Raw genomic sequence first — 20,333 nt, 5'->3', positions numbered from 1 at the left:
GAACAGACAGTGGAGATACAGGGCCAAGAAATACCTCGGGTAACAGAATATAAATACCTTGGTATATGGATAAACGAAGGCAACGGATATATGGAAACACAGGAAAAAACCATAACAGTCAAGGGGAAGAGAAATGCAGCCATAATGAAGCACAGAGCGCTATGGGGATACAATAGGTACGAGGTCCTCCGAGGTATGTGGAAAGGGGTAATGGTTCCAGGACTCACTTTTGGAAATGCGGTTGTTTGCTTTAAATAAGGGTTACAATCAGGACTCGACGGGAACCAAAGGTCAGTGGGTCGCCTCGCATTGGGCGCGCACGGGAAGACTACAAATGAAGCTGTGCAAGGGGATATGGGCTGGACTAGTTTTGAAGTGAGGGAAGCTCGCAGTAAAATTGAGTATGAAGAACGGCTGAGGAATATGGAGGAAAGAAAATGGGCTGGGAGAGTGTTCAGGTATCTGTACAGGCAAAACATTGATTCACAGTGGAGGAAAAGAACTAGGAAGCTTACCAGCAAGTATGTGGCCTGTGGGGTGGGCAACACAGCAACAAAGGTGAAGCGGAAAGTCAGAGAGGCTGAATTAATCTCATGGGTGGCGGCAATGGAAAAGAAACCTGCCATGAGTAACTACTTAAGGGGAAAAAACGAAATTAGGAAAGAAACCATTTATGATAACTCAAAGGGAAGCTCATTACTTTTCGAAGCGAGATCGGGATGCCTTAGAACACGCACCTATAAAGCGAGATATAAGAAGGAAGAAGAAGCATGTGCTTGCTGCGGTAAAGCTAGGGAAACGACGGAGCATATTTTATTAGAATGTGAAGACGTCTATCCAGCGGTCGATTTAGGCACTGGCCTCCTTGACGCCCTTGGGTTCAGCGGGAGCAGTGGTAAAGCAAACAGGTCCGCAATAGACATCAGTAAGAGGCGATTGGAGGATTGGTGGAAGAAAAGTAGGGAAACGACAAAAGACGGAGACGTACAAAAGCACAGTTCGCAATAGGGTATCAGAAAATTTGGACGTGGTAGTTCATAGTGGGGTTTTTTGTTTTTTCATTGGTTAACCTAGGTAGGATATTAAGCAGCATAGTAGCAAGAGCTTGGTGGCGCAAGCCACCGCCCCGTTCCAAAGGGGACGCTCATAACATCCATCCCATCCCATCCGTTAGGAGTGGCAGACGGAGCTGCACATGTGTAGTCAGCCGGAATTTTTCGTGTCGTGTTGTAAAAGTTGTTAATTTGCCGTAAATATCTCTTGATTTGTACTCAAGAGTGAAGCAAGACTCCAAGGAAGAGAGACTGACGCATCGGGAGCGAAGAACAGAAACAATGGATGGTTACGCTGCTTGGGTCTCGGCACGTTCGAATTGGCAAAGTTCCGAATTTGTCGCTGTGTTTTGTACGCTTGTGCGCTCGTCATTTGCCGTCATCGCGCGGAGATATTTGCGCTGGATGTCTTTCACTTCGTTTACAAAACTCTGCACGCTGCGGCATCGAAGAAGTTGTCCTGTGTTTGGGTGCACGTATGCGCTTGGACACGGATATATCCTGCTTGCCCTCAACGGGTGTTCAACAGTCTCCGCGCACTCGTAACTTGCTCATGAGGTAAGCCAATTTTAATCTTATTTGGTTTGCATAACGTAGGTGTTAAAGTGATGTGCGGTAAGCCGGTGTCGCGAACAGAAATATTGTTTCAAAAGACCACTATGCAACTTCTTAGGGCAAAACTGACGCATGAATGGGGAAAGGGATCACCCTATCTTTTCAGATCGATTCCAGTCGTAGCGCGATCGGCTCGATCGCAGTTTCCGTGAGGTACTTCTAACCTTTTGCTCACTCGCGTTAAAAGCGTAGAATAAAACTGCGTTCAGTTGCGCACTTGTATTGACGCTTGTATTGGCTTGAGAGCATACTGTATCCGATACAAGAACTTCTGTTAAAATACGGAAATAAACGTTCGAGGCAATAGCAGTCGCTCACTACCTGTGATCGTTACTTTCTTGTTTGGGTGCACGTTTTAATTGTGACCAGAAAAAAAAGTTCTTTCCTCTGGCTGCTCTGCTGTGTTTCCTCGGTGCAACTTTTTGCAGTGCAGCAAGACGTGTTGCTTCGAATGATGTCTGGGCAGTCAAGGCATTCGTGTCAGTAAGTAAGCAGTAAACGGGGTATCAGTGCGAAAAAAATTGGACATACAAGAGAAGCGAATGGTATCATCATTGACTCTTTTATTTTACGAATAATTCAGTTGTATTACTAAAGCGGAGAGTGGATATGCATGAAAGTCAGATTGTATTGATACTCAGCAAAAACAAGGTAACTTATCATTACTAATCAATCCTTTTCTTTTACTGAAAGGCAAGTTGCTGTTGTGCTGGAGCTGAGAAGAGGTCTGCTGCCTGCAATGGGTCCATCTCTCTCAAGTTATCGCAGTATTGTAGCTCTCAAAGTGAGTGGATTTTTTTTTCTCTTAGCTATTTGCCACCTGAATCATGACTGCCACCTGCCACCTGAATCAAGCTGTGTAGGTGATCATTGTTAGTGACATTGGAGTGCTGGTGGACAAGCACTCCTTTATGATTGCAATGCATATGACAGAGTGTAGCTGTGGCAGTATGCAAAGGTGTTAATCTATAAGCCAAATTAGGTTATGTGAGGTAATATGTTAATATATTGATGACATTGGATTGTGGTCTAGCAGGCAAAAATGCTAAACAAGAAGTAATTTTAATTTGCACTTGGTAAGATGTGCAAGCAATTCAGGCTGTTACACATGAAATGGGACATTTGTAGATGTCTTCTACAATGCTGCAGTCCTGAATAGCTTCAGAGTTTAGTGATACCACTATAATTTCTCTGTAAAGCATGCAGCACAGTTTAGCATTGGGGGAGGCTGGCATCAACAGGCGTCTACTTACTTAGTTAGTTAAATGGGGTTTAATGGCGCAAAAGCGGCTAAGGCTATGCTGCGCCAAACATGAGGTGTTTTAAAATCCAGTTAATGAAGGAATAGGCTTTGTTAATAATCTATATTTTATGTAAAAATCCAGTGTCGTCTAGAAATTTACAAACGTCACATAATGGGACTAGCGGATCATCACCTAAAATTAGAGCAGGGTGTAAAGGTATGTGTAGTTGATATAATTTGTGCAAAAGTGTTCGTCTGTGTGTTTCAGTCTGCGTACATGTGAGTAATATGTGCATAACTGTTTGTGGCTGTTGACATTTCTCGCATGTTGGTGTGTCTTCTTTCGTAAGTAATTGTGTGTGAGGTGTGTGTGCCCAATGCGCAGTCGGCATAAAACTACATTGATGAACCGCTCCTGATGGTAGCATGACTTCCACTCGCCAACTATGGGTTTCGTGAGATGTAGTTTGTTGTCAGCACAGTGGTCCCATTCACGTTGCCATTTCGCCGTTAAGGCATTTCTAATCGCGCGGATGCTATCTTTGTATGGAAGTGTTGTGTTTGTTGTCTCTTTGTTCGCTGCCATCGATGCATATCTATCGGCTGCTTCGTTACTCGGTATCCCAACATGACTTGGTACCCAGCAGAAGTGGATTGATCTCCCATATTTGCTAAGTGCGACCATGTTTAGTATGTCCCCTAATAGGGGTTCACACTCAGATTTTAGGTTTAGAGCCTTCAGTGTACTTAAGGAATCAGTGTAAATGACTGTGTTTTTGTGCTTGCCAGTGATAATCTTTTTCACTACAACCCATAAAGCGTAAACTTCAGCAGTGAAAACAGAGGCATGTTTTGGTAGACGAATACTTCTTTCCCAATTTTCTGTTACGGCCCCTACACCCACGTGTTGTTTTGTTTTGGACCCATCAGTGTAGAATTGCATGCGATTTTGATATTGGTCCTGAAGAGCACGGAATTCTTGTATAATGTGGTCGTGAGGAGTGTCTCTTTTCCTTAAATGTGTTAATGTCCAGTCGCACAACTGCGTGAAATCGTACCATGGGCCCAACCGTTCTGGTTTCTTGGCAACCTGGAGGACTTCGTGGGGAATTTCATAATCCCGACACTATTGCTCATACTGCAGTACAAGTGGCCTAAACATGTTTGGTTTATTTCTGTAGTGTAAGCGTGAGTTGCACTGTGTGACGATGTTGTAGCATATGTGTTGCGGTGATGACTTGAATTCTGAGTACGTAAGGAAATGTGAGGAATGCTCTGCGATGCTGTAATGAGGGTTCGTTACATTCAACATATGAACTTTGAATAGGTGACGTCTACTTACTGTGAAGTTCAAATGAGGTGTTACTGTTAGAGTGACTATATATAATTTATGGTTTAATTCTAATAATCTTGTATGAGGCAGACATAGTTTACCCACTTCGTTAAACAATAGAGATGTAATATCTATGTATACAAGTATTACCCATTCATTTATGCCATTTGGACAATGGCAGAAATGCATGGGCAATACTTGTGTACATAGACATTACATCACTTTTGTTTACCCAGTGGTGCCCCTGCATGCTAAATTTTACAGGGCTATTATTAAGTAATGTCAACTTTTGTTGTAACATTAAGGGACCTTTTATATTATTACAGATTACCACCATTGTGTACCATCATAGTGTGATATTTACACTAAATGTATTTGACTTTGCTATAAAACCCTGCACAGTGGTGCATCATGAAATTTCTTTCTATAGTTTCTGGCCTCAGAATGCACTTCACGTTATATTCTTGTTTGCAACAAAACTATAATGCAGGTTTCTCTCCTTATATTTTGTGGCACTTCAAGCTGCGGCGAGCTAAACCACTGGGCAGCAATACTGGAATCGCTACTGCGTGTGGAGCTGTCTTCAAACACACACAAGGAATACATAATTGCTTTTTTAGCGCAAAACAATGGACCCAAGAAAGACGACAGAACAAGGCGCTACTCTCAACTGACATCACTTTATTGCGTCCCTCCTTTGTAGACAGCAGAATCTAGAAGAACATGCGCTGTGAACACCATGTGCAGGAACCACCAACATCTGATCACAAGAGCACACTCACAGGACAGAATCCAAAAAAACCATATTGAGCACTGTACAAGGTTAAAGAAAGCACACTAATGCACTGTGACCCCAATGACTGTATGAAGAAAGCTTCCAATAACTCTCTGGCGGTGGTATCACGGCTCTTTTTCAAAATCGTAGTATCACGAAACATTGCGAACATAAGCAATCCATACCAACAGGCACAGGTTCCCATTTGGCTCAACATTGTAAAATATGGAAGTGCAAAGCCATGTTTCGTGATACTATGATCTTGAAAACGTGCTGTGATACCACCGCCCGAGAGTTATCGGAAGCTTTCTTCATACAGTCATAGGGGTCACAGTGCATTAGTGTGCCTTCTTTAGCCTTGTGCGGTGCTCAATATGGTTTTTTGGATCCCGTCGCATGAGTGCGCTCTTGTGATCGGTTGTTGGTGGTCCCTGCACATGGTGCTCACTGCACATGTTCTTCTAGATTCTATCTATAAAGGAGTGACGCAATAAAGTGATGTCAGTTGAGAGTAGCGCCTTGTGCTGGTCGTCTTTCTTGTGTCCATTGTTTTGCGCTAAACAAAGTATTTATGGATTCGCACCAGCTAGCCCGCCAATGCATTGTGTTGAACGCAAAGAAATGCTGCTTTGCCTTCTTTGACTGTGTTGCGGGCACTTCTGAAGTACTGTCTGTCCAATAACCTTGGTGGCATGGAAGTGCCGTCCACTTCTATGCGTTGCTTTCTGTTTCATTGTGGCATCACATCACATTATATTCATAATGTGTATGTACTTTTTCTAAGAGACCCATATTCCTATCCTTGTGTTATATTTGCTGTCGCATTATTTATGTGCAAATGACCAGTGCTCCAAGTTTCATTTTATCGCAAAGTAAACTACTGGTACCTAAACAGTTCTGTATATCAGAAAACCAAAGCCGAACTGCCAAACACTATCAAGCAGCAGCCTTAGTACAGTGTCAAGTAGTCAGATTTTATTGGTTATGCAGAGGCGCACAGTGTACCTCTTTATTACTTGCTGAACAATTAAGCTGTGTGAAAACTGAGTATTTATGTAGCTTCAACCACATGCTATTGGCCATTGTTCCTGCCCTCAGCAAATGTGGAAGATTATCATGGCATTTCTTTTTCTAACTCTTTTTCCTTATTACAGTGGGATTACTGCATGTGTAAGTAGGAAACGGATCACATAGGCAATCAAAAGCCAACAATGTGTAAACTTGGAACATTGATTGTACAGTTTGATGACCCAGAATAAGTAGAAATACACCATAAATGATTGACGATTAACTTTTACTTGACACAGGGCTAGAGCATACAGTAAGCATACTGTATGCTCATACGGTGTCACATCAATTTAAATTTTAGTGTAGCTTTACAGTGTACGCTTCTATTGTTGCATTCTGTCAGAGGGATGGTAATGTTTCGCGTGTCTAGCAACTAGACTGTCTATATACAGTAGTAAAAATGTGCGCACTGTATTTTTTAATGATTTGATAGAATGTGTACAACAATAAAGCCATACAATCAACGCACAGTGATGTGACTTTCTTTGCACATGTTGCAGGTTCAAAAAAGTATGGTGGAAGCTGTTGCCAAGGTTCCGACCAGAAAAGACAGCCAGTATAAAAGGGTCCACACCACTGATCTCTACTACAGGGCATGGACAGCACATCGAGCACCCTCGACTGAAGCCAACCTTGTCCCGGAAGTTGGTGCTTCACAACTTTGCGGCAGCACTTCGTTTGCACGGGTGTGTGGCATTTCTTCCCCTAACATGCCTGCCTGATGTGCCATAAACTACCCAAGCAGTGTTTCGAGGTGTCCAGAATTTTTCCATTGCAGTGTCTACAGTGTAGCTAACATAAGTGGCGTGCAATGGAAACACTGGTAAATGAGAAAAAACTTGATGTAAGAGAACACTATCGTATACGGGTTCAGATTGTCATAAAAGCGCTTACCAGACATGTAGAGACCTCCTAAAATGTGAAAAACCACAAAGAAAAGTTTTTCAGCAGCAATATTATCTGATCGCACGCACTAGTTAGTCCACCATATGCCCTGCTTCCAGGACAAGCGCCTGCATGACACCGCATTTCCACTGGCTTCACCTGCATCCGGTGCGGTGTGCTGCATCCAGCAAAACATTAGAAATCACTGGTGCACAGTGTTTTCTGTCCCCTTTCTCGACGCCTACTGAACACATGGTAAGCTGTTTCCAAAGCAAAAAAACAGAAGGAAAGGGCTCTGAACACATTGCATTTTAAAGTGGCTGGTACTGGGTAACGCAAGTACTGTGGCATAGTAGATTTGCACCAGGCAACCTGTGCGCCCAAAAAGGCTGCTGTTTACTTGCAAATGGCCAGCGTATTGTGAGCATGTTGAAGTTCTTTTTTTATTCTCATCGCTTATTTAGCTAGTGGAGACAGCTTTCACAACTGGAGAAGAAGTCTTGGAAGCATGAAACACTTCACAAAACCAGCTTCAATATATCGTGTCTGCATCACAATTTCATGGCTGCATGAGTGAACCCTCTGGTTAACATGTAAGAGTGTTCATGATGTTTGCCATGCATTATCCACTTTATTTACAGGTCAACCCTATCTTGAGATTTAAGCTGATGTTGCGTTTAGAGAAATTATGGTCGAGAGCCAGCTTTTGAGAATACAGATTGAGCTCGACAGATTAAACGCCAGAACAAGTCGTTGAGGATTTCAGATCAAGAATCTTCAAAGGCCAGTTCATTTAGTGGTGTTAATATTCTGCTCAAAGTTGTTGACTGTTACGTTCGTATGGTGCCCAAGCATTGCGGTAACAACTTCACTTGGAGTACATAGCAAGGGTGTATTCGACGTAAGCTGCTGGCTTTTTTCTGTGTTTTCAAAAACTGGTTTCTTGTTCAGTTCAAATTTTCAAATTTTGCATTGTTTATTAGGTGTTGTGTTCTGTTTCCTTTTCCTGCAGCTTCTTAGTTAAACATCTGAATAGTGAACACAACTTGACCTTTTGCTTGATTTTCTAGATTACCGCCCTCGATGCAAAACAATTTCACTTCAAAACTGCTTGTACCGTACTGAAAGAATAACTTGAAGCAGCCATAGCCACCAATAACACGCAAGAGATGATTATGAAAATTGTAATATTGTTTTTTTATCTACAGGGTGTCTTAACTATCGTGCACCAAGATTTAGAAATATGTAAATGCAATGTAACTAGACAAAATGAAGGTAATGTTGTTTGCCGTCGCTTGGAGATACTCTGATTAATTTTGCATTCTGCCTAATTACATAATTCTTAATTAGTTAATAAATATCTCAAATAATTAAATGAATTGTGTCAATGAAAAGTTGTAGAGAATATGAAAGCCTCCTTATACACTTTTTTGTTACTGTTACTCATTGTGTGCTACATAAAAGTGTTTTTCCAAGGAATAAGCCTGCGAATACACATAAAGTGCCTTGAGTGGCCAGTCATGTGTCAGTTTTGTGGTGCAAAGCCACGAATACACCTTAAATGGGTTCTTTTAAGAAAAAGACTTGGCTCAGAAAATTATCCTTCTTTATGCAGCCTGTGGAGACAAGGTTTCTTAGACATGGCCATGGCCCTCAAGGAAGATGCCGAGGCCACAGGCAGTTCCTCCAGTGACCGTGAAAAGGTCCCCTGGGGCACAAGTCTAATTTGGCACTCCTACCTTTCTCCTGCAGCTTTTCTGTCTACTTAGCTAACCAGGTGGGTCAATGATGGCAAAGGAAAAAAAGAATCAACAGCTTCAAACGTAGAACTTGCTCAAGCTCAACGCATTTTTGGTGTGAAGTTTTTCCCTTATCATTTATCAAAAAACGGGTAATAAGTATATGATATGGTCTTCATACGGACACGTCTTTCCCACAGAGAATTAGCAGTAAAAAAAGCAGCTTATGAAGGCTTGAATATTAGCTAGGATGATGTGGCATAGATAGGATAATGATTATGAATGTTTCTGGTAAAGGTAGTGGTAGTAGAGTGAATAATCAGTTTATATATAGATTAAAAGACATTTCGTTCCAATGCCAGAATTTTAAATCATCCCAAATAATTCTTGCATTTGATAGTCTATGCGCATTGAGTGACAATGCTTCTTGATGCTTGCTTCTTGCTGACATCATTCTTATGCTGCATAATTCACCTGTTTAAATTCCCTATTTCTCCCGTTCAAGCAACTTTACATTCATCATAACATACCTTGTAGATGAGTTCCAGAAACTTGCTGATGAGATTAGGGGGCGGCGTGCACCCCAGGCTTAGATATGCATTCAAGAGCCTAATATCTTGCAAATATTAGAAATACTCCTGCTAAGCAAGTTCTTGGTGTCATACAAGGTTATTTGCGAGTATCAATTTGCCTAAATTTAGAAAACAGTCAATCTAAAACATGTCAAGCAATATCGCTGACAGTACACACACATTCCAACGGAACTAAATACAAATAAATATAGCACCAAATGCAGAATCATTGGCATGATGCCATTCTTTCAGTGGAATAAAATCTGTCCTGCGTTGTAAATCTGGAATCCTTTATAATCCAGACTACTAAATGCCTCATGAGGGTTGTGACGTAAAATATGCGTGTATTTATTCCTCGTTTTTTTTACTTTAAGACCCGATAATGCTTAAACAGCAGTGAAAGAACTGAGATCACGGTACTTAATACTTTATATTGCTCCAGAAATCCGTTTTTCAGCCGATCGCAGCATTTGACACTACCAATTTTTGACAGAAAATGTGAGACAGAAGGCACATAACACTTAAGGTGGTGCTATTCACTTTGATTGTTTGGGAACAAAACTCATAATGTACATGTTATGGCCCTATGTGTCATTGCCTTTGAACAACAAAAAGGTAGGTTTGCGTTTTGCAAAACTGCATGGAGGTTTTTACTGTGTGCAATTAAAATTAGAAACCTTCACAGCTGATACTAAATGCATTCTCCACAGCTTTAGGTTATACAGGTGCACTACTTTACACAGAACACACTCTTTTACCTCATCACTGCCCACACTCTTAGGCAAAGTTACACCCTTTGGAGTGCCCCTTCTGCCACACAACGATAATCGTCATCTGCCTTGTTGCGTTGCCTTTTTTTAACGCTGCGAGCCCTGTACTTTCCAGTAACGAACGGCATGCGCGTTATCAGCATGATAGCATTCCCGAAAGGAAAGTAGCGGGCGTGGCGTTTTAAAGAAAGGAAACACATCAAGGCAGATAATGATTATTGTTGTGTGGCAGAAGCGGCACTCCAAAGGGTGTAACTGCCTAAGAGTGCAGGTGGTGATTCAGATTCTTCAAAGGGGTTACATTGTGTGGGATGGCACATCGCTCTTCACTTATTTGCAGAATATTGCATTCCAATTGTGTCATATCAGATGAATCCATTAGAGAGCTTTAACTTGCCCTAAATTTATTACAGCTCTGTACTGGTAAACTGGCAGCAGCTTGCAGTGCTTGTGGAAAAACAATTGTAACCGCCATATTATATGCAACTGCTAGTGCACAGGCATCGGCAGCAGCAATGGTTAGGGTACACTTGTTTCTTCTGTTCTGGGGTATGCATCCTCCATGAGAAAGTAGTTTTTTTCGTCTTCCTCTTCTACCACATTGGAATGTAATTTGTAGGGTATACTCTTGAATAAACTTCATGAGCATTTATTCTTGTCTGTGCCACAGATCATTGTTGCTACCACTATAAAAGCAGTTTACAGCACCCGTAGGGAACAATCTGTAAATCTTTAACGAACAGTAAGGATAATGAATAATCGAATAATTTTTAGTAAATTTCAACAAATTTAGCACTCTTTGCTTTCCACTGGTGTTTTTCAAACCGTAATGTTGGCACAAGGTTTGTCTGCAGGATGTCATTTTGTGTGAATGAGTGCACTTGTGCGCATAACACCTCATCGTTAACATTCTGCTTCACAGAATGTCATTAGCTTTCGTATGCATTGGTCACTATCGGCTGCTCCTTTGTTAGTTGGAATGTAGCATTTATGTAAAGCACATTTGATGTTCTAACAAAAAGCATTGTGCCCTGTTATCTTCTAATTCTCCTACTTGATGCCTAGTGCTATAATAGCATGGTTGACACCATGAGAGTGAGTGTGGTGTATAATTGTGTCTGGTGGGGTGGGGGGTGTACATTAACTTAAGCGACTTTTCCAGACGACTTGAATCAATATTGTGGAATGCTGCTTTTTTTTTCAATCACTGTTACCAAGTTTCACTTTGGTTGTGGCAACAAGTTTAATGTAGTTCGCTAGCACTCCTGCCAACACATATAATGTGCAGGCATCTGTGTTGAAAAAAAGACCAGCTAATGGTTTGAGAGGAGCTAAGGTCCATTTAGACCATTGAATTTTGAGCTTACACCGGTGGAAATAACTGGTGAATGAAAGCACACCCAGGAGAACTGACCATAATATTTTCTTTCAATATAATAATGATGAAGCTTTGAACTGCATATCAACTGACTTGTTTAAAAAATGACCCATTTCCTTGTTCAAGTAAGACAAAGATTCCACAGGAAGACAGAAACTTGAAGCCGTCAACTGCAGCATGAATATAAACAGCGCTCGACGTTTTGCAATCTTGCACCTGGTTATCATATTGTCCATCCCATTTTTTTCCACAGGCTGTTCTTTACTGTTTTATGGTCATACCCAGTTTAATTTTAATGTCCCTATTTTTTAATATTTCGTTAATATATCTTTTCTTCATCGGCTTTTAACAAAATATATATTCGTAATGTGCCTTCATTTACCATTTACAGTGATCTTAACCAGATGCATCTTGATACAAAATTTATTTTCCTTAATTCTTCGTTTTCCTTTTCCAAAATTGCAAACTGTTTATCTTGATACCTATTTTGTCTTCTCGGAAGATTAGGTCTACTGGATTAATGACTGCTTACATGTGTACATCATTTTCTGTTTTGGTCACCCCTACTCTTTGCAAGAACTGACAGTAGTGCTCATACCCGCTCCATCACAATCACCACTGCTAGCACACCCTTCCTTCCTTTATTTTAACACTTTGGCTTCTCTTGACCTATTATATGCACCAGTTTCTTCTCCCCCAATGAGGCTAGGGGCCACTGAGCTATGCACAATCCAAAACAACACAGCCAAGGAAAACATTTGCTACCCTAATGACAAGCACCTATGTCGAAATGTTGGCTATAGCAACATCCCTTGTTCCAACAATGTTGGTCTACTTACATGTTTTTCTAACACAGAAGTTACTGCTTTGTCGTGTTCTGTGATTATACTTTTTTGCCGCTTTCTTTAGGATGGATATTCACGAATACTATTTGTTTCTCCTAACAGCAGCAAGCTTATCCTTGCAAGCATTTTGGGTCAAGAACAACTTTCACCAGGAAGAAGTGCAAGACGAGTGATTGAAGAAAATAAAGTTGCTTCTGTGATCTAAGAACTTGAGGACTGAAATGTTGCACCTTTGTTATATATGCTATGCAGTGCATTCATATCACAAAGTGCAAAGTGTTTTATCTCTGCAGCCATGTCAGTCTGTTGGCAAGACAATTTTCTCAATGGTGACCTGCTGCTTTGTCTATGAGCTGCCTTCATGACATTTGCATTAAAGGCGATGTACTATCGTGGACAAAAGTACCCTGGAAGTGCGAGCATTGACCAAATTGCATTTCTGTTCAAGACCGCTGAAAACAGTGGGTCACGTATGCACATTCCGAACGCAGATGGTAGCACGGCTGATCCCAGCAAATAGTGCACCATAAAATTCGGTCGACTCTCGCACGTCCTGGGCAATTTTGTCCCCGATGGCACATTCTTCGAACAATGGATATGCTCGGGAATACGGGAAGTACCTGTACTTTAACGGATATAGTACAGATTTAGCATGCGGAGTCTTTCGTTTTCTGAATACGGCAAGCACCTGTATTTTAACGGTTATAGTACAAATTCAGCATACAGTGTGTTCCGTTTTCTGAATACGAGAAGCACCGTACTTTAACGGTTATAGTACAGATTCAGAATACAGAGTCTTCCGTTTTCTAGATACAGAAGCACTCGTATCTTGTATTACGGTCTCTCTTTTACAGTTGTCCGTTCTACGGAAATGACCGTTCTTAATTTACGGAAGAGTGTTCGGTCACAAATTACCAGCAAATTTTCTGTAAAGTAAGGAAAATTTTTTTTACAGTGTAGGAGGTCACTTTTGTTTGCTTTCAAAACGCATAGCATTCCCTATCTTTACAGGTTTTTCTTATACAATTGGCTGAGAAGAGGCGAGGAGCAGCAGAAGTGGAAAGGGTTTCGGCGGGACCGAGCCAGCGTAGTGAAAGTAGATACCCTGATGAGGAGGGCGGTGTCGACTTGTGCGATTTTAGTGCGATTGGCCCGCTTCCTCTTGCTTAGCTTGCGGTGGCTGGTCTAAAATCACGGCTGCGTGCAACGGAAGGTTAGAAATGCTGCTAAAACGGATCCTAAGCGAAGAAGAGTTGTCAGAGCGTAAACGTGCCCGAAGGGCTCGACGACGTTGTACTGCTATGCAAGAAGGTTTATTATACGAACATAAATTCATGCTTCCTGGCAGCTCTGAGTAGCCAATGTCCGAGCGAGTGGCACGATGGCATCATATATTCCTTTCGGAACGGGCAATGTCCGGCTATTGCGAAAAAAACTCACTTTTGTTCTGCATATTATTATATCTTTAATGCGTACAGGTCACTTTGAGGTGGTGAGCTTCCGCAGTTTTATGACGTCGCCTGACAGACAAGAGAAGTGGGCGCAGCTCGGGAGCTTTTGGCCAATATAGCCGATGATTAATGGCAAAGAAAGGTGTAGAATCGGTATTATTTTTCTTTTGTTCGGTCTAATCATGCACAATCAGTGTGCATGTGCAATTTGGCGGTTTTCGTGACGTCGCGTGACAGACATATGAAGCGGGGCTGGTCCGAAAATGCTTGACCAATAATGGAGGGCCATAATCCTAATCCATAATCCTAATCCATAAGAAAGGGGACGCCAAGGACTTGAAAAATTATAGACCAATCAGCTTACTGTCCGTTGCCTATAAAATATTTACTAAAGTAATCGCAAATAGAATCAGGAACACCTTAGGCTTCTGCCAATCAAAGGACCAGGCAGGATTCAGTAAAGGCTACTCAACAATAGACCATATTCACACTATCAATCAGGTGATAGCGAAATGTGCGGAATATAACCAACCCTTATATATAGCTTTCATTGATTACGAGGAAGCGTTGGATTCTGTCGAAACCTCAGCAGTCGTGGAGGCATTACGGAATCAGGGTGTAGACAAGCCATATATAAAAATACTGAAAGATATCTATAGCGGCTCCACAGCCACCGTAGTCCTCCATAAAGAAAGCAACAAAATCCCAGCAAAGAAAGGCGTCAGGCAGGGAGATACGATCTCTCCAATGCTATTCACAGCGTGTTTACAGGAGGTATTCAGAGACCTGGATTGGGAAGAATTCAGGATAAGAGTTAATGGAGAATACCTTAGTAACTTGCGATTCGCTGATGATATTGCCTTGCTTAGTAACTCAGGAGACCAATTGCAATGCATGCTCACTGACCTGGAGAGGCAAAGCAGAAGGGTGGGTCTAAAAATTAATCTGCAGAAAACTAAAGTAATGTTTAACAGTCTCGGAAGAGAAGAGGAGTTTACGATAGGTAGCGAGGCACTGGAAGTGGTAAGGCAATACATCTACTCAGGGCAGGTAGTGACCGCGGATCCGGATGATGAGACTGAAATAATCAGAAGAATAAGAATGGGCTGGGGTGTGTTTGGCAGGCATTCTCAGATCATGAACAGCAGGTTGCCATTATCCCTCAAGAGAGAAGTGTATAACAGCTGTGTCTTACCAGTACTCACGTACGGGGCAGAAACCTGGAGGCTGACGAAAAGGGTTCTACTTAGGTTGAGGATGACGCAACGAGCTATGGAAAGAAGAATGATAGGTGTAACGTTAAGGGATAAGAAAAGCGCAGATTGGGTGAGGGAACAAACTCGAGTTAATGACACCTTAGTTGAAATCAAGAAAAAGAAATGGGCATGGGCAGTACATGTAATGAGGAGGGAAGATAACTGATGGTCATTAGGGGTTACGGACTGGATTGCAAGGGATGGGAAGCGTAGCTGGGGGCGGCAGAAGGTTAGGTGGGCGGATGAGATTAAGAAGTTTGCAGTTTGCAGATAATGATTCTAACATTGCGGGTAACTACTTAATGTGAGCGCCAGTTTAGGCCGGCCAAAAATGATTCCTAACTTGCATCGCACGAATGCAGGAGATTGAGAAAGACAAACATAAATAAAACGCCGCGCTTCACCTATTGTCATGCATTCGTGCGCTGCAACTTAGCGATCATGAATGAGATAATCCAATAGCGTAGTCTTGCAAAAAAAAAAAAAAGTTATGTAGAGGCGACAGACAGATGGCGACAAAACTTTTGTATATGGTAACTGGCTTTCGCGACCCACAGGAAACAAAGACAATATATTGCGGTCTTTGTGAGCATTGAAGAACTGTTACATGGGAAAGACCACGTAAAACACACTCCGCTTTCTATGTCGTATTGTTGCGTCTGTCTGTGCTGTGTATGTGTTTTTTGTCTATCCTCGCCCTTTTGCATATTTAGCTTTCTTCGGCCCCTACAGAAACTGATTTTGCTAGCCTCGTAGACCCAATGCGTTGTCTTCTCGGCGTTACCTCTTCACCGATTCGCTTGCGTCACCCAAGCTACGAGACTCGCGACGTGAAGCATTCCATCCTACCCGAATGTTCGTGTGCAACTGAAATTGAGGAAGTGCTATGTTAAGTATTGCTTCTAGGAGAGCAGGGCCGGTATAATGTAACGGTTCGATTACAATAGCATTGATTCGAAAGCATCGAATGGCCCATTGAGCGAGAAAGCCGGCGTCTGTAGCAGTGAAACGGCACCTGAATTCCCGTTGGAAGAGCGGCGTTCCGCTCACGTTGTCACCAAGATGAGCTGACCGTCAACGGTGGATGATAAAAAAAGAAGAAAATCGAGCAAGGGGCATCCTGACATTTTATGCCGAGAAAGTTCCTGAAGAGCGACTTATCGATATATACTCCTTGTTATGCTTTTTCTTGATCTTCTTCTTAACAGCCGATATGCCTAGGTAATGCATGCAGACTGGTTGGAATATACATAATGTTCTTTTACCACCTATCAGCGGGCGCGCATACGACCACATCAACTGTGAGCTCACCCGAATTTTAAAGTGTCATTGTTCGAAAAGATAACATTCAATTTCGTCACGGCTTGTTGGCAGGCTAGTTGGTTCTGGATCATGGCGAACGTTTGAAAGCTAGAGCAGACAAGGAGCATAGGCGACAGAAACAGGCGTTGTTTGTATAGTGTCCGATTGTGTCGCCAACTCGTCCTGTCCTGGTCACATGTTCGCGCTGTTAAACCTTCATCATGAACATTTTAATGCTTCAGCAAGCACCGAAATTCCTACAAAACGGTAGAAACACCGCTTTTTATTTTCTATTAACCTTCTACAGATGTGCCGCAGCAGGCCTAAAATAACACTAATTCTACGCATATTGGAACCACCGGCTGACGGATGTTGTAAAGATTGTTTTCAATATTCTTTCTTTTTCTTGCTCTTTGTCAGTGGTACCACGAAGTAGTGACCCGCTGACACAAGATACGCCACTCGGCGGCATGGATCATAAGAAATATGAATAGACTCTGAGGAAAATAACTTTTAGAAAATACAGTCCCTTGTAACATTGGGCTCGAATTTTCGTGTTTTCTGGCGTCCCTCTTCTGATGACTGAAACCGACGAAATTATGCGCCTTATCTGTCCGTGTTTCACACAACATAAAAGTGAGAAAGTTGTGATTCCATGCAGTGGATGAACGAAGCAGTGACAAGTTATATCATCATTTTTATTGAACCGACATACGGCTTCGTGTGATACCAATGAACTACTCTGTCTTTAATTAATGAAACAAAATAAGATCTTCAAATTCAACAACAAAATAGCGCCGCTACCTTAACGTTGTAAGGAACAAGAACATTTTCCCACAGCGTAACGGTATTACATGGTCCTCGGTATTTCGTTTGCCGTCTTCACGTAGGAGCATCAACATCAACAAGCAAGGCGGGACACTGATGTCTGCATAACTTTTGAAACAACAGTCTCCCGCTGAAACGTTGTATATTAGATAATGGGCACGTTTTCGTAAACACCAAACGGTGTGGGAGGCATCAGTTCTCAGAAGCTTCCACGAGGCCCACCACGTTGTTCATGATACGTCATGGTTGTGGAATTTACAGGCCACGTCACGTAGTCACATGCCTTAGTCGGCCAGACATCTTCGCGCTTTACCTCTGCGTACGTCGCTTGAGAAACGGCGTTCGTTGGAACTGCGGCTGTGAATGGTAAGTGTACGCAAACACACTGGATTTCGCGCCGTATTCTTGCGTACACAGTTTATAATTAGGGACAGTGTTTAAGCGAATGCCATGGCTTTAAACATTTACCACATATTTCACGTTAAAACAGCTGTAAAAATGATATCTTACGGCGAGTGCATCGCAGCTTTCCCCTCCTGATCAGAAAGAAAAATTAACATTTGCCCACACATGCATCAAATGTTTCATTTAAGTGACTCCCTCAGGAGCCGGTCACTCGCTATGCGTCCTTGTTACCTTTCTTTTTTTTTTTTTTTTTTTGAGGATCAGTGAACAGTTTTTGCTGCGACTTTATAAGTGTCTCCACACAACAATTATATTGCCTGGGACGCACAAAATGAAGAAGGTGCAAGTCGTCCATTGTTCTTGATCGAGCGTACCACATCTTTCAAACGTGTCCTCAAAACCTGAGGTAGTGGTGCGTGGGTGGCGAGACGGTTTCGCAAGTTGACCCGCCCGCTCGCCACCAGTGGTACCGTTCGAGGCGTTCACCACAGTCACGCGTGCACCGAACACTTTAGTGTTGTACAGTTCACTGACACTTTTCGGCGTAATGCGAACCACCACGACGGCTGTCTCGAACGCTCGCAGTATAGCAGAGTGGGCGCTAGCGACACAGCAGCTGGTGGCAGTGCGCGCGTGGCGATGGCGAAAGACAAATGCGGCTGCCAGCACTGTTCGCGCACAAGTTCGGGTATTCAGTGGTTGCCATACAGCTGGTCACTGTTCCAATATAGCGGCTGGCGACATGAGCTCCTTTATCTGCCTTCACGCCGCCGTCCATGCGAGCCCCGCCCTCCCATGCGCAGGATAACAAGGTACGAGTGCCCCATGGAAGAGGGCACTCGTCGTGAGGGAGGGAAATGCGCGCACAGGCGCCGAGCGCCAGCACTTGGGCTTGCATTGGGGACAGTCGCCGAGTGCGGCTGTCTTCTGGCGACGCACTGAAGACAGGTGACAAGTACTTGAGGGGCAGCCACAGCTGGAGGAGGGAGTGGGAGAAATGGCGCCGATGTGTTGTTGTTCGCTAGCACTTGGGCTTGCATCGGCAGCGCACGATGGTCATGACGTCCTTGTGGCGCGTCACCCAGGCTCCATCCTCGAAGCAGTGGAAAGGTAGCGTGGTGGTCGTGGTGAGCACTGGAAAACAGCACCGGCGTCCCGGGCAGCTGCCGCAGTACTTGGGCGTCTGCGGCGCCACCGAGGTGCAGTTGGCGCCGTCCGTCAGCGGCGCGGCACACGAGGCCCGCACGGTGGCGCGGCATAAGTGGTTCCTCTGTGCGTGCCGTGAATTTCGCCGCGCCGGTCATGTGAGAGAAAGAGGCGAGGGGGATAGAGAGAGAAAGAAACAAAGAAACACGTTAGGGCGAATGAAAGAAGAGCGGAAACTATAGAAAAGCCAACTTGATGTGTTAGCGTTATACGGTTAGCAAAGACATTCTACCAGTTTCCACGACAGACAATCAAAGCCAAGTAGTCAGTTGCGCAAGGCTCATTCTCGACGTATCGTTTTAGGGAAAACTTGGAGGACGCTTAAGGTTCGCCTTTAAGAGTGGGACGCCATAGCAATCAAAGATCCATGACTGCTTCTCGCGCTTCCTGGCAACTGCAACTTATGTAACCGTTATGTTTACTGGGAAACTCTGGCGGCGAGCGCTATGCACGGCGGCGACCTTTCTGGTAGAAACGCGGCCTCTTGCGTGGGCCGAACCCCGAGATAGTGCAGAGCCGCGTAAAAAAAAAGTCACATCATTTACAGGTGCCGATTATTGTTTCGCAGTTTGAGAAGATTTAACATAAGCATGCGCTGTGTCTGTTTTGTTTCAAGACATTTGTCGGCTGTCATTATCAAAATTCCGTGAAATAACTTTGTAAAGAATGTAAGACAAGGTATGAGGAAGTTCAGTGATAGAATGGTTTGTCAATATAACCAGTATATACCGCATGTATAGGCACAAGGCCTAGCACATACATCTACCTAAATATATGCGGCAATTTTCGCTCACAGGACGCCAGCGCCTGGCTACGACGCCGACGCCAGATTTTATGCGACAGGCAGCCCTTAACGCTTTCGCGTTCAAATCGCACGTCTAGCAGAGCGTGCTCGGATTTTGTTACCGTATCACAACCTTCAAATATCTGTACCAGACCATTGCTGTCAGGGCGACTGAATACGTATCGCAGCGTTTGTGTTGTTTAGCTGTTGGCTCTATTTACATTTTCTCTTTCTTTGAATCTTGGGTAATTTTCCGCGCAAGCGAACATGTCAGGCTCCAGACATTTCCGCAAGTTTGTCCTTCTCGCCGTTGTGTTCGTCCAGCAAAGCATTGCAGCGACGATGTAAAAGAGACGGTAAATATTGAAACGAGAGCCCTTATTCACAGGCAATATACAGCGTGTCCCAGCTAACTTTAGCCAGAGTTTTAAAATGTGCGAATGCCACGTAGCTGGACAGAATCAAGGTAATGTTGTTAGCTTTCGCTTGGAGGTACTCAAATTGTTATTTTTTTTTTCATTCCGCGTAATTTGATAAATAGTCTTAATTAATCAACTTCTAAAATAATATAATTAAATTAAAAGCGTCGATGAGAAAATTGTAGACCGACATGAAAAACTGCCGATACAGCTCTTTGTTGCTCAATACGTTCTACATAAAAGCGTTTTTCCGGGCGTGAAAGAAGCCAGCAAATGCACGCGAAATTGCCGCGCGACTGGCCGCTCGAGGCACTTTGCGTGTATTCGCGGGCTCCTTTCACGCTCAGGATATGGTAGAATATGCGAGCCATAATTTTATACGATACACAGCCAAAGCATCTCGATCG

General features: G+C 43.1%; 1 protein-coding gene and 1 long non-coding RNA gene across 4 annotated transcripts in view; one reads left to right on the top strand and one right to left on the bottom strand.

Moving 5' to 3' along the window:
* The first annotated feature begins 479 nt into the window (after positions 1 to 479).
* Positions 480 to 12,483, top strand: LOC140214214 (uncharacterized). 3 transcript variants are annotated; one of them, XR_011891137.1, is made up of 5 exons: positions 480 to 1,610; positions 2,361 to 2,451; positions 6,587 to 6,772; positions 8,587 to 8,748; positions 12,378 to 12,483. It is a non-coding gene; the product is annotated as an uncharacterized lncRNA (long non-coding RNA). The 3 variants fall into 3 exon arrangements; XR_011891140.1 differs by lacking the exon at positions 480 to 1,610 and adding an exon at positions 2,196 to 2,212; XR_011891136.1 differs by lacking the exon at positions 480 to 1,610 and having other exon boundaries at positions 2,148 to 2,451.
* Positions 12,484 to 16,964: 4,481 nt separating this feature from the next.
* Ccn (cellular communication network factor protein Ccn) overlaps positions 16,965 to 20,333 on the bottom strand; it is a 344,692-nt gene continuing 341,323 nt past the window's right edge. The window contains exon 7 of the mRNA XM_050166655.3: positions 16,965 to 18,787. Coding sequence (XP_050022612.1) covers positions 18,539 to 18,787 — 249 coding nt within the window. The 3' untranslated portion in view covers positions 16,965 to 18,538. The remainder of the gene's footprint in view (positions 18,788 to 20,333) is intronic.

This window comes from Dermacentor andersoni, chromosome 1, assembly GCF_023375885.2.
Source record: "Dermacentor andersoni chromosome 1, qqDerAnde1_hic_scaffold, whole genome shotgun sequence".
NCBI classification, from domain to species: domain Eukaryota; kingdom Metazoa; phylum Arthropoda; class Arachnida; order Ixodida; family Ixodidae; genus Dermacentor; species Dermacentor andersoni.
Note: the sequence above shows the minus strand (reverse complement) of the source record. Positions and strands in the feature narration are given on the sequence as shown.